This window comes from Cydia strobilella, chromosome 9, assembly GCF_947568885.1.
Source record: "Cydia strobilella chromosome 9, ilCydStro3.1, whole genome shotgun sequence".
In the NCBI taxonomy this organism is placed as follows: Eukaryota; Metazoa; Arthropoda; class Insecta; order Lepidoptera; family Tortricidae; genus Cydia; species Cydia strobilella.
In genome coordinates, this window is record NC_086049.1 from 9,554,564 (window position 1) to 9,579,482 (window position 24,919).

The window sequence follows — 24,919 nt, forward strand, 5'->3', positions numbered from 1 at the left end:
TGCTCCATACAAAAATACCGGTATTATTACGTTCTTTTTCGTTCTTTTGTTTATAATTTCATTTTTAATGGGACGTTTTAATAATGCAAAATTGTTTCCTAAATACGTGATTCAGTCCTACGTAATGAGCATCAAAAAATTCAAAATATTGGGCTATTTCGGGGTTTTTTAAAAATACCGGTTCCGAGCCCTGGCAAACTACATTTTGTGACATTCCGGAACCTGCAGTGGTATGGCATTATAGTTCAATATGATTTTAGTTTCACATGCACACCGACAGGTGGAAAACTGTTTTGGGTACTACGTCGGCGGACAGTGTGGACGAACCATTAGCGAATGACGTAGTGAGTGTTGTGTGCAACCCATCATTTGACAATAATGCCGTAAACGAGGGTAGTTTATCGCCCCCCCTGCCGCCACCGGCGCCCGCGCCGAGTCATCGGGCGCGGAGGGCTGCAACCCTGCGCCGGTCCGTCACCGTCGACGCAAGCTCCTGATGACGCTTCTCGGTACGGGGTGAAACATGTCAAGCGTTTTCGACTTAAAATACGTGAGTGACCCGTTATTAATATGCTTAATATGTCGGTGTCTCACGGATGTTTTTGTTATTAAAGATAGTCTTATTGCGATTCCTATAAGAGGAAAGAGAAAATAGTGCCATGCTTTGTCCTTATTACCGACCGGGTTTTTTTTCATGGTCGGGTTACGGTAGCATAGGTAGGAGGCGATGGCGAAATACCGAAATTTATAAGAGTGAAGGAGAAAAAGGATTATGCTGCCATACATTAACCTATCAATACATGAATATGTCTTTATCTTACCCCGGGTCGCTCGGTTTCATGTTTATAACTACTATACTATGTCTATGATGACAACATACAAAAAACAACCTACGTAATTTGGTCGGGTTATTTGTTGCCACTCCTCCCACCCCATTTCATCTCTATATTATTATATATATGGTTTTTTGATGGACACTTTTCATATAGAGATTGAAATCCTTTCTATACCATCCATAGCTGAAAGCTGGTCACTTTATATTATAAAGGGTCCTCCACACTCATGCGCGAATCACGGCGCGAAGCCACGAACGTAAAGCCCGCTCCAGATTTCGCTGATTAGCGAACTAGACCCCACACTCGCGTTCGCGGCTTCGCGCCGTGGTTCGCGAATGAGTGTGGAGGCCCCTTTACGGTTTTACAACAAAACAAAATGGAAAAATAGCTAAATCACGTATAATGCCATAGATAACTAGCAGTTAAGCTCGATCAACTGATGCTTTTACGCCATTTTGGCGCGAACCAAACTGTGAAATCGCCGTGAAGTTTGCGTGTGGAGTCATACGGCGTGAACAATCTGCCAAATCGACGCCACATTTACGTTCGCGGCTTCGCGCCGTGATTCGCGCATGAGTGTGGAGGGCCCTTAAGAGATTGTCGTCCATCTGTCGTCCTTTCTATACTGTCCATAGGAAAACTTTTTAAATTGCATAGACAATATATAGGCAATTACCCGGTACCATGGAGACTATATAAAGGAGCCAAATCTCTATGTATGAAAAGTATCCATCAAAACACAGTAATTAGGCAGCGCCACCATACACCGAAATACTACCAAAAACAACCTACGTAATTTGGTCGGGTTATTTGTTGCCTTATATGGTTCATGTTATACTTATGTCCCAGAGCCAAACTAGCGCCACTGGAGAGATTAGCAACTATTATTTACAGCTGAAAGCGGTCACTTTTGCAACAATTCTGCCATAAGAAATTGGCATCCTTTCTAAACCATCCATAGTTTTACGTTTTCTGCTAAGTATTTTTTTAAGGTAAGTAATTTTGAAAACAACACTAACCTTTTTGGAACATATAAGTGAGCCTTTTAAGAAATACAACAGTTGCTTGTTCTATGGGAAATCAACCCTTTTTTCAATATAGAGAGGCAGTCTAAGAAAAAAAACGTGCCCCTTAATTTGACATCCAAAACAGATGGCGCTGTACTGCGCCCACACTGCGCCATATGTTTTGCAGTCACTCTTGACAATCAGAGTTACCGCAAAATCATGGAGACTATATAAAGGAGCCAAATCTCTATGTATGAAAAGTGTCGATCAAAAAACAGTAATTAGGCGGCGCCACCATACACCGAAATACTACCAAAAACAACCTACGTAATTTGGTCGGGTTATTTGTTGCCTTATATGGTTCCTGTTATACTCATGTCCCAGAGCCTAACTAGCGCCACCGGAGAGATTAGTAACTATTATTTAAAGCTGAAAGCGGTCACTTTTGCAACAATTCTGCCATAAGAGATTGGCATCCTTTCTATACCATCCATACGCAAAATGTATGGAGCTGTACAGCGCCATCTCGTTTACCTGTCAAATTTGAAGCACGAAATTGTCTTAGATTTTAAGCATCGTAATCAATGTCTTTGGCATTAGGTCTCTTTTACCCAATTAGGCTTCTCTAACGAATGCAGACACCTGTCGCCTATCTGATTATAATTATATGCTTTCTGAAACGACACATGAGCCTAGCGGGTGTCGACCTACTTGTTTAGTAATAGGAGAATATTACGCAAAACTCTGCGTAGAGAGCGCCACTAGCACACAATAGAAATTTCGTTATATGCCTCTCTATTCTCTATTACACTTGCATATTTGAGCGGTAGATAAGCAGATAAGCTCTTTGTAAACAATCTGCCTTGATTTATCAATGTCAAAGTGAAACTTTTCAAAAAACTGTTGAAGGCATAGTATGTAATATAAGTTACTCTAATGGTTTACAATGTGTGCTAGTGCTGCACTCTGGCGGCAGCACATTGCAGTAATACTCCCTATTCTACTTTACTGACACATATACCTTCTTTGATTATTTGGCAAAGAAAAATGAAATGAAAGTTTTCAAATTAAACAAAAATTGTTTTAATTATCTCATACAAAAGCGCAAATTCGCGCCAACTGTGCTCAAACACCCAGGATCCGGAGCCCCTTCTCTTCTTCTTAACGCGCGTTAAAAAGACGTCAAATGGAAATATGTGTATTTATTTACACGATGGCGATAGTGCTTTTTATCAAGCGTTGTTGGATTTTCAACTTTAAGCCTTGGTCTTTGAATCGAATTTAGCGTGCGGGCAGGTTCAAGCGCTTTTTTAACGCGCGTTACTCAACATAGCGTTTCCAATTGCTCCGAAACGGAGAATCCACCTTTCTTTACCCGAAAATCCGTATAATTAAAAGATTGTGGATTAAAGATACAAGGAAGGCTTTTGACTAAGAAAATCCTTTTTGACTGCAGGTATATGGTTTCCGTACATAGAGAACGACCATTCGATTCTCTCTCTCAACAACAGTGCTTACCTTTTTGTTTACCCATTTGATACTAAAAGAGGGCTTTATTAATTTTAATGTAACCTGAGTTATACGGGTCCCGTTTTGTCTCTAGCGACGGCTATTATCATAAATAATATTTTCGACTCGAGAAGTTCTCAGTAACTCGTAGTGGGAAGTGGGAACTGGGAACTGTAAAGCGCAGTCGCGTAACGTTAGCACATACCTATTTATTTATAGTATTTCTGCCGAGCTCGTGACTCACTAATGCCTATAGTTCGTTTTTTTAGCATTAGAAAAAAGGTAAACAGTCTTGACGTGTTTTTTATTGAAAAATATTGAAAAACGCTTTTAAAAAAATAGGTTATACTACTTATGAAAGCAAAAGAATGTAAAAGATCGTATATGATTTATAATTGTAACATATTTGTGACTGTGACTTATTTTTCAAAAATGATTTTTAATAAAAGGCACGGCAAGATCGCTTACCTTCTTTCTAATGCTAAAAAACGAACTATAGGTAACAGTAAGGTTGAAAGACAACTGCAAATCTCTTGCCATTAACATAGTGCTTACGTCCTCCAAAATTTAGGTATATACTTACAACTTTCGGTAGGTACACCATTACATACCTATAAAACAATCATTAATTAATTTTAAAAGAAAACGGTGTTTTTATGTCACCAATAGATATGCAGCTAGGATACTAGAGAGATAAGTAGGTACCTGTGGGAGTTTGTCAAGGGTATAATATAAATAAAAAACATTAATATTCTTGTAGACTTTAATACATACAAGCATATAGCTACACATAAAACGATATTCAGTCTTACTTTTAAATAAATTACCTAACTGTAAGATATAAATAAAATTTAAATAAGTCATGTCACAAGCAGATAATGATTGTGAGACAGCATTTATTACAAAACTGGGATCAATTAAATTCTTCGTAGAATTATTTATACGGATTGTAGTTATAGCTAGGAGGATAGCTTTGAGTAGGATAGCTTGGAGCGTGATAGGACGGCTTCGGTGCGTATCCATTGGATGGGTGGTGGTACACCGGCTGGGGGCAGTCCTCTTCCCACAACCACCAAATAGTTATCAACACTTCCAAATTTATCAAGAACAGAGAAATCACTGGAATGCTGAACTTACTGATCAAAGACTTCAGACCACCTTTAGCAGTCAGCAAAGGCTTCACTATCCCGTTAATAACAATATCCTTGAAACCTTTTAGCTCCAAATCGTTGGAGGCAGATCCTGACAGCAATGCAAGGCCCAGCTCAATCAAACCGCTGATCTTACTTGCCGCCTTCGTAGCCACTGGTTTCACTAGAAGATCTGGCTTTAACAGTGATAGTTTGGGAGATTGTTCGTGTTTGTATTGAGGCACGTAAGAAGGAGACCACGGTCCATAGTTCTGTGGGCTTGCGGGGTATCCATAAGTAGGGCGGTGATACAATCCATATTCGTCCGCCCGCTCAGCGGCACGAGACTCCTGATTTTCGTCCATCCTGTTTTCTGTCATCCTGTTCTCTGTCAACTGATTCAAAGATTCGATGATTTCGTTGATTTCAGAGTTCAAGTTTTTTCTTATGAGCGAGGTATCCGTTGGAACTTTTGGAGGAGACGGCTGTAACTGCCTAATGTTGCGCTGTTCAGGTATTTGCGGAACTTCCAGAATATTCGTAATTGGCTGATACGCTGGCGCACTTGCTTCCGGGTAGAACGAGACTCCATCGTTAGGTAACAAAGTTCCCACTTCGTATTGATATCCATTAGGGTCGACTATTAATGTACATATACTATATGGAAATAAAACTGACGTCAAGAATGCTACCGCCAGCGACATTGTGGATAACTAAACTTGTATAAAATGCATCATCGCGCTTTATAAGGTAAAAATAACAAATATCCGCAAGTTGGCACTTTTTCATGTTACAATTATGTAGGTTATGTTTAGCAATTGAGTCATGCATTTTACTTTATTAGTGTTATAAGTGTCAGCTAATATTGATTCCGGAACCGCAGTCCAGTGACATACATTGTGCAATCTTATCGCCAGCCAAAACACTGAGTAGAACCTTGGCAAATGGAGCGTCTTCCTCGATGTCGTTTATCATGGAAAAAGTAGCAGCCGCACCCAAGTGGCTTGCCCAGCCGTTCCTCGAAGCTCTCTGAATAACACAAGCGATTCTTTCCGAACAATCCATGATCATTCTTGATTTGTGACCTTTTTTCTTTTTCTTATTAAAATATTTGATCATCTTCGATATCATGGGCCACAACAGGAACGCCTTTAATCCTGCCTTGGCGATAATCATCACTGTGAGCGGTAGCAACAACATTTTACCAGCCGCCACTTTAAGGAACACTATAACAGCAGCGGACATCATTATTTTAGCGGCACTTCCTAAAACACTAGCCAACGAAGAGAGAGAATCGGACTTCGGACACGACACATGATAAGAGTATCCAGGATCAGAATATGTCTTCCGAACCTGTTCCGAGTAATAATTTGATGGTGCAGTAAACAAATCCATGAACGGTATAGGGAGCGCACTTGTGGGCGTTGCGGGACCTAACGCTTGGTTCTCCTGACCGAACACAGGAGACACAAAAACAACAAAAAGAAGTGCGTTTAATACGATCATGACTGAGAAACTGTTACGCTTCAAATACAACATTTTACTTAAAACCTCTGCCATGAAATTCAAATTTGTAGTCTTAAATGCATGAACAAACAATTAACTGTTTAACGGTATCAATGTCAACAGGTCATGTAATTTGTACAATTTTATGGATTATTTAAGGTCAATAAGCAAACAAATTAAGAACACTTTTGAAACGAAGTTTATTTTTACTTTCACTTCGGATCATGATTAGGAATACTTTTTGTCGGTCAATAATTTTAAGAAACAAAATATAGCCGGTCAAACAACTTTGTTAGTAGAAAAAGGCGCGAAATTCAAATTTTCTATGGGACGATAACCCTTCGCGCCTATTTTTTTTTTAAATTTGCCGGTTTTTCCTACTGCCGGAAATGGCATGACAGGCTATCATAAATTTGGTAGCTATGGTTGGCATTATTGTAAACAACCTTTGCCTTTTTTCTTTGAATAGTAAAGGCGGGAAAATTGTTAAGTGAGAAATATTCTTACATTTTCTTTTCATTTACGTTGCATGCCTTGCTCTCAACAGTCACCATATTCTCTTGTCATCTTATTATTAATGCCACTAAACATATTATTGCAGACATATTATTGAAATTAAATATAACTGACTAGTAAAAGCTATGGCGAGTTACACGCGTAAGATTTCAATAAATTTTGACAAAAGCGGCGCATCGTTGTTTCATAACTGTGTCGTACATTCGCGATATTCTACGGCCGGTAAGTGTCAATGTACATTTCTTAAATAATAAATATTTTGTTTTAAACCTTAGCTTTTAGCAAGGATGTTACTTCTCTAGTATGTATTAAATTATTACTAGTATTGTAAAAAACTATATTTACAGTAAGTTAATGAAAAATATCCTTAAGAGTCCGCAGCAAGCTCAGTTCTTCATACAAACGTAGTTACGCTCTCATTTTAAAACAATTTGCTAGATTGCTCTGAAATTTTTGTACTTGCGTGAGAATAACCTTCGGATTTTAGAAAGATACGTCGGGTATCGGCGGTAACACGCAATGGTGATACTTACTGCTGTTCTGCTTTCTTATTAACTCACAAAAAGTGTTAAACTTACCGCAAAAAGTTAAGGATACCTATTGTTTCAATGTAAAATAAGCCCTAATTTAATGACATTATGCTTAATATTCGGTCGATGACTATATTGCGATTTGACTTTTTGTCATAATCTAAATAAAATAGAATCAGAATTTGAAATTAGTCCGGAGGTAATTTGAAAACAGAACGTCACACCGTCATTTACTACTTCTGGCGGAAATTATATAGAGTTGTTAATACCAGTCACATATTTCAATTCATATGGCAAAATTATACAATTTTTCAAATTCGGGAGATCTTAGAATCTTAATATTTTTCTTAATGTATTTTTTGAAATTCCTGTTACTTACTTCTATCACCCGGTCTTGAATGTTATTAAAATATTTACAATTATCACTTTTCTTAAGAGTTTCCGCTTCTTTTCAAAAATATTTATAATTACCCTTTTTGAGATGAGTCCCCATTAAATTAATTGCCGAAAAATATGAAATTAAATATTTACCTACTAGTTATGGTGGTATTAACTACTCTATATAGTTTAAGGCTGAAAAGACGACTGCAGTCTAGGTGTTGAATTGTAACTAAATCAGTGAGACTGTCATTTTCTATTACGCGATTACGTCCGATTTTACCCGAAAAACGAATGTCATTCTGAGAGTTAACGGACTGTACATTAGGATAAAGTATATCTAGTCCTGTAATTAGTTTATTGTAGCTTCAATACCATAGTTAAAAAAACACAGCGAATTTAAGTTTTTTATACAAAACTTGTTTTTGTTTTATTTCGTGTTTTATAAACTTGAGCTATATAAACTAATTACAGGACTAGATATACCTCATGTTATTGTATTTGCAAAGTTTCATTACAATCCAACACGTAGTTTTAAAATGAGAACGAAACTCCGTTTGTATGGGAAGGTGAAATTCGGCCGAGCTTGCTGGGGACTCGATTACAACAACGAGCCTATTATTGGGTATCCCTCTGGGATGGGATGAAGGTTCCCAATTAGGGGTAAACAAATCTCCCTGACATAGGGGACACATGGTAAAAGTCTAGGTACAGTATGGCATTTCATTAAATAATTGTCTAATTTGTTGCACAAATCTGTTCTTATTCAAACTATTAATGGATATATAAATTCTGAATCGTATGGTCCATAAAGTTTTTCAATACTGAAAAAAATTAAGAAAATTTTGTGTAAAAAGAAAAGGGGTGATCATTGTGATCAACCATCCCTAGTTTCCCTATTACCTATTAAAGCATACCGCCCGCTTAAAGCGATAATATTGTGAGCGGGATAACCGCGCGGTCAGCGTTCCGCTCTGACCCAACTCACGCCGCGTCATCAAATAAACAAGCTGGCTAAGAATGTTTTACGACCTCCGCTTGACAACCGTCTTACGTATCTCTTATTTATGGGTACCTAATGATTCTCCGAATAATTTTTAGCAGATTATCGATTCGCAGACAACGATTCGCCGAACATCGGTTCGCAGTGATTTATTTGCAGATGTAACTTTTGGTCGACTAACGTTATACGTACTTATCTACCAAAAAAACCTTTGGTGACGGACGGGACGCGTCACTATACGGATACGGAACCCTACACTGAGCATGGCCCGACATGCTCTTGGCCGGTTTTTTGTATATTCCTATATATGTAAACTATAGACGTGTTACCGTAACAACTCAAACTACTACCTACTTTCTTTGTTGTATAAGCGAGCCTTCTAATTTTATTCATATACCTAAATCAAGTCAAGTCTTCTATCAGCATTGTGTCAAAATCGCTTAAATTTATCAAAGCAGATGAAAAAATTAAAATAGGCATTTGCCGATGCAGTTAGAGTTAGACAGGAGCTATATTAAAATATTAGTTAAGTACCTATATATATCCGTCCTAGTACTAATTTACGCGACCTGGAAACCGAATCACAGCGAGCTACATAATGCAATTGGAGCATGCCACCTGCCACTGTGAATAATAATTAAAGTAGGAAATAAATATTTGATGAAGCCATCTTAGGTACCTCACCGGTACATACCTATAGGTACTTGTTCTAATATACTAAGAGCTCGTAACCGAGAGAGAGAGAACAAAGATCGATTTGAGCCCTCAAATAAACTACATTTGTTAAAAAAAAATTAAATTAGGTAGATACACTTGACATGTCTTGATCGTTTATACTTCAAAGCGAGTAAAATATATCCCACCAAAAACATTTCATGTAAAGTGTTGCCAAGACTAGGCGCATAAAGCTTTTACACTCAAAAGCTATCAGATCCCGTAGTAGGTACCAAGACTTTTACTCTGTAAGTCCTAACTTTATTAGCTCTAACTGTATAAAGCCAACATCTTGGTCAAACGTACAGTACGGCTTGGCCGTTTCGTTGCTGTCAAATGGACAAATTGGACAATCCCTTAATGACACTCAGAATTTGAAAGACTTGTGTAACTACTTTGTACAACAAGTCCACCGAGTGAGTGTTTATGACGGACAGACGGACTAAATAAAACTGTAAGGATTCCGTTTTTGCCATTTTGGCTACTGAAGTCCGAATGCCCGGAGCGTATGACAGGTACACGCTACCCGCAACGTCTCCAAGTATCTTCATGGCGAACGGTTTGGCCGAAGGTCGAGCTCCGCGAAGATATTAAGGTCAGAAGTGACCAAGAGAGGCGCGCTTGTGCTCGCCATCGGCCTTCGCGTTCAGACAATTTAACTGCTAATCAAGTTCGGTAAAATAATTTTTGTATCAATACAGTTTTGTATTTTTTTCTAATAGGCTACACTTATTTAGGCTTTGTTCGCGAGGTTGTACAGCTCACAGAACCTCCCTTGTGCTTAAAGTTCATCATCTTCCTCGCGTTATCCCGGCATTTTTAGCTACGCCACGGCTCATGGGAGCCAGGGGTCCGCTTGGCAAGTTGGCAACTAATATCAAGGCACAATTTTTTACGAAAGCGACTGCCATTATTAGGATTAGTCCCGTTTCCTCGCGATGTTTTCCTTTCCGGAAAAGCGACTGTTAAAACCTATCTTAACAAGGTACAATAAGTAGGTATTAGTCCATACAAATACCTATTACTTACCTAATCTAGATAGATTAAGTCTCTCAATTCTATGATATAATAATTAAACTAATTAAGGTGACATCTACCGAAACTCTTGTGTACTTCCAGAAGTACTCTATGAGCTTAGTTTAGCTATGTCATTATATGTAATAGTTCATTACCAATCCGTAGTGTCATAGTGTGGCACTGCACTTAGCTATATAAGCTTCTACATGTATGTAGATACGATCACTTTTTTCAACCAGCCTTTGTTAACATTAAGCCGGGCCGGGGTTTGAACCCGCGACCTCCGGATTGAAAGTCGCACGCTCTTACCGCTAGGCCACCAGCGCTTGTGTTTGAAGTAAGGTTTTGAAAAGTTTACGACAAGAAACAGTGCCAATATAGAGGGCGCTATTTGGCTGGTTTACGTGAACCTGGTTCAAATCGGTACTTCGAAAACTTTTAGGTTTTTTTTACTGTTGTTTTTGTATTAGCATTCCGATCACTGCTACCACACAAAATTTCACGATTCTAGGACTTCAGGAACCAATGTTTTCAGGATTAGAGGTATTTTTAGGTACCCCCATTTCAAGGGGTTGCAGGGCGAAAGTTACAGATTTCTGGTCACCATATGTGTCTGAATACAGACCCATCCCTACATGCCAAATTTCAGCCTTCTAAGACTTCAGGAAGTAGTCTGTATTTTCTATGACGCGAATTTCATGTGTTTTGGACAGTGAAAATTAAGGTACTATAAAAGTATAATAGGTAGCTTAATAAAACTTGGTGTTTTTGATAAGTCTACTGAGTACATGGTATACAAAAAATTACAGCTCTCTAGAATTGTCCAAGACGAAGCTACGAGAGTTCGAAAATACGGCGAAACGTGCCGAGAAAAGATATGCACTGCCTTTTGCCCTTTGTCTCGTCTTGGCGGGGGCACGGCCGTGCCCCCAGATTCAAGCAAATTCGAAATATTTTAGCGTGGCATGGTAAAAAACCGGCCAAATGCGAGTCGGATTCGCGCACGAAGGGTTCCGTACCATTACGCTAAAAACGGCAAAAATATCACGTTTGTTGTATGGGAGCACCACTTAAATACTTCCTTTCCTACTTCATCGTAATTATCGCGACACGCATTATCTGAGATGGACTTGAGATATTAGAGTACGAAAACAGACATATAGACAACGTAAACGTTCGTGAACTATTTTGTGTGCCAATACCAATAGACCGCGAGCCAGGAACAGATTTCCATGACCAATCGCCTCCCGGGCGATAACTCGTATAGTGGTTAACGGCTATATATATTATGATGAACCCTCGTGGACGTCAGCTGCCGCTCCGTTGGTAGGTTGAGGAAAGGCAGCAACCGAAACACGTAAAAAAATTGTCATCGCCTCCCGTTTGATACTTTGTCAGATGATAGTTAAGATACTATTGTGAATTTAAAAAATCGTCAGCCGGTTGTATCGCTGTGAAAAGAACGTCAGCTGGTAGCATGAACATGTAAAAACAATAAGCGCTTTACCTTTTTATGATAGTGATAACAAAATCATTTTATTTATTTATTATTTTTATTTTATTATTCAAATTAGTTACACAGCATTACAGTATTACTACCAAGGCACTGCGAACTACAAAATAAATAAAAATACAAAGATACAATACAATTTTAGTATTTAAGATTTGGGCGACGACATAACAGCGTGGCTCCGTTGCGTCGTCTGACTTGGTGTAGAATGATGAAACTTTGCATGTAGCATTCCATCACGCGTTTCAATAAACGGATTACGCATTACGCATACTTTGCGGACAAGGTAAGGCGTATATTTTTTACATTTTTATGTGACGCTGACTTCCCACCGCAATACAACCGGCTGACGGTTTCTTTTATTTAAAAGACGGTTGTTTTTTTTTACATGTTCATGTCATCAACTGACGGTCGTTCCTCCGCGCTACAACCGGCTGACTATTTTTTTAAATTCATGATATCATCTTAACTATCATCAGACAAAGTATTAGCCGGGAGGCGATGACTGACGATATATATTCCTGGCCCGCGGTCTACAACGATCACGCTGAGCAAATCACACTACATTTTTTTTGTATTAAGTTCATATACCTATGTATTCCTTCAAACGTTAAACAAAGAGTTATTTTGTACTTAATTGTACCCGAATTACTCCCTTTATACGATTTTTGTGTGTTATTATCTAAATCTGAATTTAATATGATATTAAATGTAAATTTAAAATATCCGCCTAGTGCGTGTCGAACCACGTACCTCAGTATTGGCATACCTAATTGTTCAAAATAATTTTCGTGGAAAGTATATGTATATGTAAAATGGCTGTGACTGACGGACATGACGAAACTATAAGGTTCCGTTTTCCCTAAAAGGAATCAGTAATAAATATTTCATGTTTAATTTTCGCATTAGATGCGACGTCTACTTAGTTACATATCTGTGATTGCGACCAACCTTTCTGGCGGCACTCATTAAGCGCGAAAGCATTTCAAACGAGAAGTAAATTGCAGTGCGCGGGCAGGTAGCTCAAGTTACCGTCCGTTTGCCCATATTTTCGCCAGGCAATGTTGCCAGACTTTAACAATTTTCTTAACCTGAAGAGAAATACAAAGATCGATATTTTTCACAAATAAATGAAATAAGTGATTGAGTAAGGAAGTAAACACTTTATTGTACGAAAAAGAAAGGAATCATGGTTACATCAGATAAAAGTAGTACAAAGGCGAACATATCCCTAAGAGGGATCTCTTCAAATTAACCTAAATACTTGGTCTACTTTTGAGATACTACCTACGTACATACAGGTTTTCGGTTAAGTCAGAATTTATTCAAGATGTTGTTGTTATTTAGGACAAACCCTACTATCTTCATCATGGTCACCACTGCTTATGCCCGGTTCACATCTATTCCAGTGGCATTCCAGTCCATTGATCGTATCCAGCGCTGGAATGCGACTGGAATAATGTGAACCGGCACTGGAATATAATCATTCCAGTAAGCATTCCAGTCCAGTGACTGGAATGATGGTCTACTTTTGATTTCGACTCGCCCAATCCAGCCAGCGCCACTGGAATAATGTAGACCGTCAATCCAGTGCTGGATTAAACGTTAAATAGTGAAAACGTATTGTTTTTTGGTAACAGTCTCCATAAATTCACTGGATGTTGAAAATGACTGGAATTAATGTAAACGATCGGATCCAGTTCAGTGCTGGATTTGATCACTGGACTGGAATGCTACTGGAATAGATGTGAACGGGACATTATACTAACCGCAATATCATCTGAAGGTATAATGTCATCCCTTTCAGTCTTGCCATGTCTTAGCATGCGTGAAAGGGATATAATTCACTTCAGTTGCCAGATAGTATTGAGAGAAACGTATAAATTTATGATCTTTTTTACAAGATATAATTTAAAACAATGTAGTTTTGACGTGCTCGTGTCTTTTCTAATTTATATCCGGTAATCATACCCACAGGAAAAGTTTACGAAAGGAAGCAACCGCTAAAAGTCGCGTCGCCACGAGAAATGCGATCCGCCTATCCTTTGCGAGAAAACATCTGGGAGTATCTAAATGAAGATAAGAGCGCTGGGAACTTTAACTCCAGTTGTAAAAGGAGGAATAGAATACAGTGTAAACAAACGAACGGGAAGCCTGCTGAGCACAATATGATTTGGCTGGTTTTGATGTTTTTCTTAGTCATTTTTATTATACGTGAGTTTTTTTTAAACATTAATATAGGTAAAATAAGATCTCCTGTGATCAATTTGCGAAGTCAGTAGACAGAGGAACTCCGAAAATGTGTAATAAGGTAATAACCACTAAGAACTAAATCTTATTGACCATCATTTCATTTTAATAGCCAATCAACAAAGCAAAGAGGAGTCTTGAAATACCCAATTGTCTAAATAATACCTAACTAAAGTGTTTTGCCCCGAATTTATTACTTTACTAGTGCATGTTTCTGGTTTTACCGAGATATATAGGCTATATTCAGTATTATAATGAACGAATAGTTGGCTACATGAGCACAATTTATTAAATCCCTAAACTGTTTTCAGTGACCTACTCAAGACTGTCTAGCTTTATTGCGCAATCCAAATTTATAACCAAAGTTGTTCCGAAAACAAGGTTAATCTCTCTGTGTAAGTACCTTTTATGATATACTCTCTATTTGTTCTATATGAGTTACCTACTTATTCCTTTTTGTTACTAGGTATTTATTTGTTAAACTAGGATCTGTGTAACATACAGATTTAATTATGGATTGTCTGTAATAGTTAAAAAGATATGAAACATTTATGATTACGAAATAAAACTATGAAAACGGATTATATCGCGTATATAGTCACCCGTTGACCACGAACGCTGTAAAGGGTGCGAAACGTCGGGATGTATTATAAATTCAATATACGCGATATAATCCGTTTTCATAATTTTATTTCATGAGTAACTATCGCGGTAACCGAAGACATTTATGATTACGTTCAAATATTTACCATTTCAATTTCATTTCATACCCCTATCAGTAGGAGGTACACAGGCAGGCTGCACGTCAAAAGTACCTATCTAGTATCAATCTCTAACAGCTTAACAAAAAGAGATATGTCTCGATCATGAAGTTATACCCTAAACAGGAGCGAGCTGTCACTTTTTTTGCCATACTAAATTGAACCTTATCACCGAGCCAGAAAGGTGTTCGTAGCAGACTAGAGAAAACGGTCCACATGAGATAGCAAAAGTGGGTCTCGGTGTCCCACTCGCACATGTTGCCAATGTTAAAAAAAATACCATTTTGGTAGTATTTATATCAATAACTACTAAAATTAAATACCTTCTTATATTATTTAAGTGCTATATTCAGGGTGCGGTTCTGATATCTTTTACGTAATTTGTAAATAGTTATAATGTCAATATTATTAACTGATTTAACCAAGCATGTGCACAACAAAAAATACATTAATTTTAATATGGTAGACATTGTAGTAACTTTGAATATTAATTGGTATCCCCAACTTGATAAAGAAATTTTCAAAATACATGAATGGCAGCGCTCAAGATTTATTTGCGAAATAAAGTATAAAATGGGTAAAAGATATTGTGTGAAAGGTTGCAGAAGTGAAAGTTTTGTTGATTGTGGTATATCTTTTCACAGGTAAGCCTCAACTATTAAAGTTTACGATAAAAATAAAAGAAAACATTGTCAAACTCATTAGGGTGACTATGATGTCGGCACGATGTGAATCGGCCTTACAGAGTTCTTATTACCTACGTACTTACTTAATGTAAAAATAAGTTTACCTAAATAAGTATATCTTTATTTCGGCATGTTTAATTATTTGGTTGATAGATAGATAGATAAATGATTTATTTGTGCACGTAATGAGAGCTATATAATTGCCAAAATTTAAATCCAAAATCCTTAAATATTACAGACACATTTATACATAATATTCTATATAAGTTGAGCACACATTTCCGTCAGTACACGAAGGCGGCAAATTAAAAAAAATGGTGCAATTAACTACGATGACGCTTAAAGAATAGCTGAAGTGTGCAAAAGAGAAGCCATTACGTATATGAACATACCATGAGTGCGAAAGAGGCAGACTACAAATGAAAAAAGTGACCATTTTTAGGGTTCCGTACCCAAAGGGTAAAAACGGGACCCTATCACTAAGACTCCGCTGTCCGTCTGTCAGTCTGTCTGTCATCAGTAACAGCTTTTATAACGACTAAATTAAGTAAGGTTTTGAGAAGCGTTTTACAGAGGAGAAAAAAACTATATCCATTCTCTCTGACTTCCTATGCATGAATGAAAAAAGATCTTGGCCAAACTGTACATTCCAACTTATCCTAATATCCCACATACATATGACTTATGGTCACCCTAATTAGAAAGAGATGCAACCGCCCACTTTGACTTCTCATGTGGACACACTTTTTGGCCCGTGTACTCCATCCGGTTTATTAAAATCTAAATCCGTGGTCTCGATATGTTCAACAATTAGATGGCAACAGACAGATAGGTACTTCTGAACGCGAACTGTAAAGATTTATCTCCATTTGGAAAAGTATTCCAGGCTGGCAGATTCTTTTGGTGTGTGGTTTCATCCGCTACTGTTGATGCTGACTGTACTAGACAGTCACTTTATATGTAAAGTTTTTAACGTACCCATTTATTACGGAACTCATGATCATTATTATGGTCATAATAACTTAGTCAACCAAAAAATACAAAGCACGCAAAATTAGCTGCAGGTGTTGCACTAATGCTAATGACTCGTTAACACTAAACATTGAGAACATGACCCACATTAATGCACCTCGGCTCGTGCAAGCTACATACGTAAGTCTGATGCTAGCTCAACAAATTTTTCAGAGATTAACGGTGTAGCATTGTACAATAATGTAAGTATGTAGGTATGTACTTACATTTCGGCAGGAATGTGCAAAAGTACAGTTACTCTACTTTTGCACATTCCTGTCGATATGATATGTGGCCTGTTTACACATTGATTAGTGTTTAGTGCGAGCTAAATATGTGGTTAATAATTAATAAATTAACAAATTAAATAATTAACAATTATAATCATTCTATTATAATATTATATTATAATAATTTCTCTATTATGATGATGATGATGATATTATTTTTAATATCCACATTATTCCGATAAATTGCTCATTTGCTATCTACTTTACTAGATTTCGATATAAAATTCAACATGTGTCATTATCCCTATTGTTGCCGTATTTTCACCTGTCCAATTTCTTTGTCCAATGTGCATTGCGTCTCATTCTCTTATTAAGCAAAATGTGAGACGCAAATACATATTGGACCGTTATTTGGACAGACGGAATACGTTACCAATTACCATCCTTAATGAAAGTGACAATCTTCATTCTAGTCCGTTCAGAGACATCAGTAGAAGAAGAGTGCTACTATGTGACGAAGAGTCTCTCAGCATCTCTGTTAAGAGGGGAACAGGCACTAAGGTACTTATTTAAATTTATTTACACACATTATATCATAAACCCTCTATGATGCCTTCAAAATCCCAACAGATGCCTCCATTAAGATAAACTGTTTTGTTACAGCAAATTTCTTATCTGTGAAAATGTTGTAAAGTTAAACCAAGAAAAGTGCAACGATTTTGACAGCACATGCAGTGCAAGTGTTATTTAACGTCATAATTTCATAGAAGTTTGACGTTTAAAATAACACTTGCACTGCGTGTGCTATCAAAATCGTTGCAAACTTTTCTTGGTCTAACATATCAAAATCGATTTGGTAATGACATTCAAATTTCGGACTTCTCTGAAAAAAAAAGCAATTTGATTTGACCCCTATTCTAATATCAGTCGAGATGACGTTTAATTCGAAATGAAATGTCATACAATTTTGACAAATCTCGCATGTTGGTATCGAACAAGGGCCTGACACTCTTTGATAGAGAAAGATAGTCTTATTGCGATTCCTATAAGAGGAAAGAGAAAATAGTGCCATGCTTTGTCCTTATCACCGACCGGGTGGCATCATATGTAGGAGGCGATGGCGAAATACCGAAATTTATAAGAGTGAAAGAGAAAAAATCCTATGCTGCCCTAATTTTATATGAATATTCTTTCTCTTACCCCCGGTCGCTCGGTGGCGCTTCTATAACTACTTGTATGTCTAGGTATGGTATCGAACGATATAGCAATCGACCCTGACTAGTGTGTCTGAATAAAAAAAACTACGGATGCGTGACATGCAAGGGCCTGACACTCTTTGATAGAAAAAGATAGTCTTATTGCGATTCCTATAAGAGGAAAGAGAAAATAGTGACATGCTTTGTCCTTATTACCGACCGGGTGGCATCATAGGTAGGAGGCGATGGCTAAATACCGCAATTTAAAGAGTGAAGGAGAAAAAATCCTATGCTGCCCAAATTTAATACGAATATTCTTTCTCTTACCCCCGGTCGCTCGGTGGCGCGTCTATAACTATTTGTATAGGTATATACTATGTCTATGGTGTCATGCGTGAAAAAATTTATAATTTGCCGCCATTTGACGTACAGCGTAGTTTATCTTTTAATTAGTTTGTAACTAAAAAAAAAAATTTCTTTTGTTTTTTTTTTATAGCAAAAGTTTCGTGTAAAAATGAATAATAATCCATGAGTTCCTACAGAGAGCAACGACACCCCAATGTCGGCTGTAATAAGAGGTGGCTGGATATCATAGAAAGTTTATAATAGGTGTAGATAAAATAGAGTATTTAACTGTACATAATTAGGGATTAAAACACTCGTGTGGTCCTTTTAAGAAACTTCGCTTCGTTCGTTTCTTAAACCTACACTCGTATTTTAATGCCGTTCATTATGTAGCAGGTACATAAACTACTATTATTATATAAAAAATCCATACTAATATCCATACTATCCATACTAATACCCATACTATCCATACTACCCATACTTTAATATCATAAATGCGAAAGTCTGTCTGTCTGTCTGTCTGTCTGTGTGTTCCCTCTTCACGCTTAAACCGCTGAATCGATTTAGATGAAATTTGGCATAGAGATAGGTTGAGTCCCTGAGAAGGACATAGCATAGTTTTTATCCCGAAAATCATCCCTTAAGAAAGTAAAAAGCGGGGTGGAATTGAGATATTTAATGAAGTGTCTGCTATTTTGTGTGCATAATATGCTTAAATTGAATAATTGCTATAAGACTTTCTCCAGGCGCTATTCTTACTCTAGCTGGGGTTACTAAGTCCACGCAGACGAAGTCGCGGGCAAAAGCTTGTACTTACGATAGGAAAAAACCAGGTATTTCTAGTCCTAGAAGGATATAACCAAACGGAGTAGCCATTAACAGGCGTTCCCTGTCGAAAATAGTCGGCCAATGGTCATACACAACGTATGGACTGGCGTTTATCTGACATGGCTATTTTGACGTTACGTATACATTTGACGTTCCCCTCCCCCGCAAAAATTGGCAGACTTTTTTTGTACAGCAAATTACAGACGTGGCGTCTCCGTTTGGTTATATCCTCCTAGATCTAGTCCTGTAATTAGTTTATGTAGCTTCAGATACCATAGTTAAAAAAATACAGCGAATTTAAGTTTATCATACGATACTTTTTTTGCTCTATTTCGTTTGTTTTATAAACTAGAGCTATATAAACTAATTACAAGACTAGATATACCTCATGTCATTGTAAGTGCAAAGGAAATTCGGCTTGTATGGGAAGTGGAAATTCGGCCGAGCCTGCCGGGGACCCTTATAACTATTACAACAACGAGCCCCATTTGATTTTAACAATACCTACTAGTTACTGGTTGAAATTTTAAATATATTCCAAATACAATAAAGACATGAACAATGCTATTAAACCGTCGAAACATAGGATTTTCACTCGTCAAGGATAGCTTTTACAAAAAGGATTGAAAGACCTAGAATGCCTAAGCATTATTGCATAAATTGCTTACATGTTTGCAGAATAAATTAATTGTTTTCAGAAATACGCAGCGGCTTCGTCGGCTGATAATAAGGTCACGAACATTTAAAGCTGGTAAGCAAAAAATAACTTATAACATTTATCACTTTAGACAGAAATATCAAGTTTCGCGACAGTAGGTATATATACTTACCTATAAAAATGCATTCAAGTCAAGACCAATGAAAGTGGGTCATTTCGCTGTGCATTCTCATCCATCATCCAAATCATCATTCAAAACGGATTATGAATAAATAATAATAGAAGACTTAAGATTTCTTAGCAAGAACAAAAAACAATATGATTACAATCTATACGAGGTTTGAACTTTAAAAGTTAGTAAGTAATTCGTTTTGCACGACACCAGCTTATAAAGGCTCTCTTGATTTAATTGTTCAAAAACTGATGAGAAAGTTGCATTTTATCCACATGTGTGGCAAACTAATCAAATGCAAATTTTGAGTAGTTTCCTTATGTTGGCTGGTAGAATTGACTTTTAAATGATGATTGACTGTAAAATATGAAACAAAATGAAACCAATCAATTCAAAATTAATGATAAATATTTTTCCCCTCACTAGCTCGGAAAGCCGCCTATTATCCTTTAAAACAAGCGGGGAAAAACGCATTTTATCCACTAGTGGGGAAAGTAATTTGACCTTGGATGGAGCGAGTTTAAGTAGCTTGACAGATAACAAAACGTAAAACGCTCATGATAATGGTTCGTTCGATATTAATTATCATTAAATAAATGTTTGAGAATCTAATAAAAAATACCAAGTTTAGCTTTATTTAATAATTTTAAGTCATAAACCTTAAAATTCCATAAGAAACGTTAGATTTTTTGTAATGATGTTAAATATAATTCTGAACGCACAAGTTGAGTCGATGCAATTTCAAAACGCATCGTTGACATTTCATACGTCAGAACAGAAATGTCAACATTGTCAACAAAATTTTTACTGTTCTTCTCACCGACTCACGTAAAAATCAGAATTTCTAGTGTTTTCTGTTATAATATCGTAAAAAAATTAGTGATTCCAGTGATGACGATGATCTAACGCCTGTGGATGTTGCACTTTCCTCGCTATAGTGAGGGGAAAAGTTTTGTGTTACACACGGGTGCAAATGTATTTTACTTCTCGTGTGTTGAAACACTCGCTACGTTCAGGATTCTATTTTAGAACCACTCGCTTCGCTCGTGGTTCAACTATAGAATCCTTTCGCTTGCTCATGTTTCAATTCCACACTCGCGGGTAAAATACAACTTTGCACCCTTGTATAACAAATAACTATAATAACATTCATTTTTAATTGATTTGGTTTGATATTTTACAGTTAGTATTTTCCTTGCGTTGGTGAGGTAAAACATTTTGTGTTTCACTCGGGGGCCAAATTTGTTTAAATCGTGTCTTGAAACCCTCGCAACGCTCAAAATTCCACTTTCGAATCACGAGCGTAGCGAGTCTTTCGCTTCGCTTGCGCTCGGGTATCAATATTAGCGCGAGTTGCCCGCCCCTTAAACAAATAACTATTTCTTGCCATTCAAAATAAACAATCCAAAAAAGTATAATAAAGAGTAGTCCAACAGGAAAAGATCCTTTATAATTGGGCCAAACGACCACAGACCACCGCCATATTTCATTTCCAAAGCGAAATGTCGTGTACTGGTCGTTGTTAAAACACCCACAACGCAGAAAATTATATGCAGAAACGGTACCTACGTTATAATTAATCATTACACATGTAATTTACACCGCTGCCATTATGGGGAGAAACTTTAGACTTGTATTTACTTTGATATTTCACCAATCCGAAACTGAAAACCACACTAGCTCGTAAAGGCTCTCTTGACTGTTCAAGAAACTGATGAGAATTTTTGAAGCTTATTTCAAATTTCAATATTAGACTTTGTAAAACAAATAACTATTGTTAGCGGCCACAGGTAAAAACGAGTACTTAGCTTAGTTTGTGTAACTGTTTAGTTTCTTAGTTGGAAGTTAAAAACATCGTTTTTTTTTCTTATTAGATATACTTATTCAAATAGATGCATATAGATAGTGATATAGGTCATATAGGTAATTACCAAAATAACTCTTTCCTTCCTAAAACGTAGCTAGCTTCACTACATAGTATAAAACAAAGTCGCTTTCCGCTGTCTTCCGTCTGTCCCTATGTATATCTTTAAAACTACGCAACGGATCTTGATGCGGTTTTTTCAATTCAAGAGGAAGGTTTATATGTGTATAATTTGTAAAGGTTTTGTGTAAATTAGTTGAACTACCAGTGCGAAGCCGGGGCGGGTCGCTAGTTAAGTATAAATCCAAGTCACTGCAAAGTGTAACTACTTACCTACCTATTCCTAACCGCATGCGAAGAAAGCAAGAAAGAATCTGAACAAATCCATCCAGTATATAGTTGTGAGAAATAGCCAGGCACAATATTGCATAGAAACTTCGCCTGCTTATTACCCCCTTAGGATTCTCTTAGCCAATTGCACTGTAAAAGCCGTAACAGACTACCGCACTGCACCGCGACCCAGATGCGGTGCGGTAGTCTGTTACAGATATAAGACAAGAGGCAGTTATAATAATTTCTGATGGCTTCTATTCCTGAGAAACTGTGATGGCCCATTTTACACGTAGGTAACGCTGTTTTTACTAACAATTCTACATGGCAGCTATATACGTAGATATAGCTTGTAGGTTGGTTGTATGTATGTATGTACATTATTTATTTATTTCAAAGAAATTAATTATGTACCTACAGTAGACAGTAACTGGTGAACCCGAACTCAGTGGGGCGCAGTAAATGTCTGAGAGTACCTACAACATATTTAATTAATTTGAATCAAGTACCTAATACCTAGTTGTAGTTGTATGAAGCCCCAAGCGAAGTATCTTGGATTATGGCTACCTATAAGTGTCGGTTATTGTAAACTGAAATAGATATCATACACTAAAGAAAAATTGACCCAGTCCACCGGTGACCAAGTGTCGGTTATCGGTTCTTGTCGGTCATTGGTGCCTCTAAGTTACCTACCTACCTCCTAGCTATCGAACTTTTATGAATTCTTCTAGTATCTCAGTAAATCACGGCTCTAAATTAATTAAAGTATCTATCCTACAATCTTACTTAAAAAAATATTTTTCATTAGATACCGCTACCACCTCGCAGCTCGAAAAAGATTATATCGAGGATGCAACAGTTACTCAAGGCAGCCATACGTTGCCGTGGATGTCACGCGTCGCCCTTTGGGGGGTTCTGCCTCTGTGGCGGGCTAGCCCCCCCACAAGCATTGTGCTGGCCAAACGAAACGCCGTGCCTTCTGACTGCTGGCCTTTTAGGTAAGTAACACAGACCTTCACAACACATGATTTCGCATGTCGACGATGCAACAAACAATCACGGCAACTATAGCATCTAGTAGTAGGACATAAGCGGTAGCGGATATGTAGATGCCATCTACATCTCCGCTACCGCTTATGTCCTTGTAGTAGTAGGCAACTAGGTACCTATTACACACATAGCACAGGCTCTGACAGATTATCCTACATCGATTAAAAATGAGCAGATACGTTGGAAAACCAATGTCGTCGACATTCGACATGGCACAGAGTTGTCAGGCAGTGGCAGTGTACGAGGCAAATTGCTCGTAGAATCGACGACGCCGCTAGGGCAGAAAGGTTCGTGTCAACAACGTAACGGTTAACACAGCGTGGGAAAGCCCCCAACAAAATGGATCGGCCATTTGGTCGAGATGACAGGGAAATATTTAATTAGGATATATCGTACACGGTGCGCTATCGGTCGTTATAGGAATCACCTTTAGGGTTATCATCTCACATACACGAAACATAACATGAAACGTTTTATTTCAGTGGTTCGCGTGGAGAAATTGACATTCAGCTGAAAGATCTCACAGAAGTAAAAAACATCGGCATTGAGCACGTTCGGCCTGACACTGCGAAAAGTGCTCTGAAGAACTTCGTCCTTTTCGTAAGTTTATCTTTCGTAGGCACTATTATCTCCTAAAATTCAGTTAAACAGACAAAAACACTACATAATCCTAACTTATTGTTTATTACTGCGAGTTACCCATCTTTGTCCTAAGCTGAGAATTTAGTATATTTAGGTAGGTACTTACATACACGGGTGGGGTCCAAAAAAATGACCAATACACGAATCACTAACACACCGACAAATACTATGTACTAATAATACTACTATTCTAATACAACAAAATGCACTTGACAACCGATTTCTCATACATTTTACTTTCAGATTTTGCCAGTCGATAAAAAACAGTGTCAACATCTTTTTTTTTTTTAAAGTAGGTATATAAGGTTTCTTTCATCGAAATATGCAAAGAGGCCGCTTGTGACTTTAGGTACTACCTACCAGGTACCTACGTAGTATTTGAGGTATTTGCAGTACAAGAAAACAAAGTTTTTTTCGCTGCGGCAAGTAACGAACTCGAAATTCATGAGGTCCTTAATAACTATGATCTCTTGAGGCATTATAACTTCTCATACAACAGGGTAGTGGTATGAGAACAGTTAATGTATGTAAGTTGAAAAAATAAAAATACTGAGGAATTAGAACTCGCCTATAAAGTGACAAAGTGCTTGAAAAAACCAACTGAGCATAGTGAGTGTAATGCAGCTTTGCTCGCTGTTTTGTAGGTATCAGAAACGTATGCTTGTTTGAACAGTTCACATGAAAAAACTTTTTTAATCTTTTCAGGGTATGTTAGAAAATGGAACACGAATAAAATCCTTAGAAGCAGAATACCTTAATCAGGGACCAGCCAAGCAATTCTTCAAAGTGGCCAGTATCACTCCCCTGAAGAAGATGATTTTAAGAATATTAACAAATCAAGGCAACCCGAAATACACCTGTGTTTATAGGATTCATCTGTATAGACAGTAGACACATAAATTAAAAACTATAGAATTTCCACTTTAGCATTCCGATTTAAGGTTCAACAGATTAGACTTTCAGGATCTTCAAATATTCATCATCTTCCTCGCGTCGTCCCGGATTTTTTGCCACGGCTCATGGGAGCCTGGGGTCAGCTCGACAACTAATCCCGAGAATTGGCGTAGGCACTAGTTTTTACGAAAGCGACTGTCATGATGATCTTCCAACCCAGAGGGGTTACCTTATTGACCGAAAAGCGTCTGGTAAAATAAATATCAAACGGGTAAATCCAACTGTCAGGTTTTGCGATTTTGGTATTAAGAAAAGGTAAGGTAGGTAGGTTAGATATTTCCTA

The 24,919-nt window shown here is 37.5% G+C and overlaps 3 protein-coding genes across 3 annotated transcripts; 1 reads left to right on the forward strand and 2 right to left on the reverse strand.

The window, feature by feature from the left end:
* Positions 1-4,101: 4,101 nt before the first annotated feature.
* On the reverse strand, positions 4,102-5,214 carry LOC134744214 (uncharacterized). Its single transcript, XM_063677935.1, has one exon. It carries the CDS (start codon positions 5,184-5,186, stop codon positions 4,287-4,289), a length of 900 nt encoding a protein of 299 aa, XP_063534005.1. The 5' UTR covers positions 5,187-5,214; the 3' UTR covers positions 4,102-4,286.
* Positions 5,215-5,308: 94 nt separating this feature from the next.
* Positions 5,309-6,183, reverse strand: LOC134744215 (uncharacterized). Its single transcript, XM_063677936.1, has one exon. It carries the CDS (start codon positions 6,040-6,042, stop codon positions 5,338-5,340), a length of 705 nt encoding a protein of 234 aa, XP_063534006.1. The 5' UTR covers positions 6,043-6,183; the 3' UTR covers positions 5,309-5,337.
* Positions 6,184-13,602: 7,419 nt separating this feature from the next.
* LOC134743991 (uncharacterized) lies at positions 13,603-24,576 on the forward strand (the record flags this gene model as incomplete). The annotated part of the gene is made up of 7 exons (XM_063677623.1): positions 13,603-13,870; positions 14,218-14,301; positions 17,068-17,155; positions 19,665-19,717; positions 22,799-22,988; positions 23,523-23,640; positions 24,388-24,576. Coding segments are annotated over 7 exons (987 nt in total), but the record flags the coding sequence as incomplete, so codon positions are not given.
* Positions 24,577-24,919: the final 343 nt, after the last annotated feature.

What these genes read in the sequence shown, in the direction of transcription:
- LOC134744214 (XM_063677935.1), bottom strand. Translation starts at nt 5,186, where the DNA reads ATGTCGCTGGCGGTAGCATTCTTGACGTCAGTTTTATTTCCATATAGT.
- LOC134744215 (XM_063677936.1), bottom strand. Translation starts at nt 6,042, where the DNA reads ATGGCAGAGGTTTTAAGTAAAATGTTGTATTTGAAGCGTAACAGTTTC.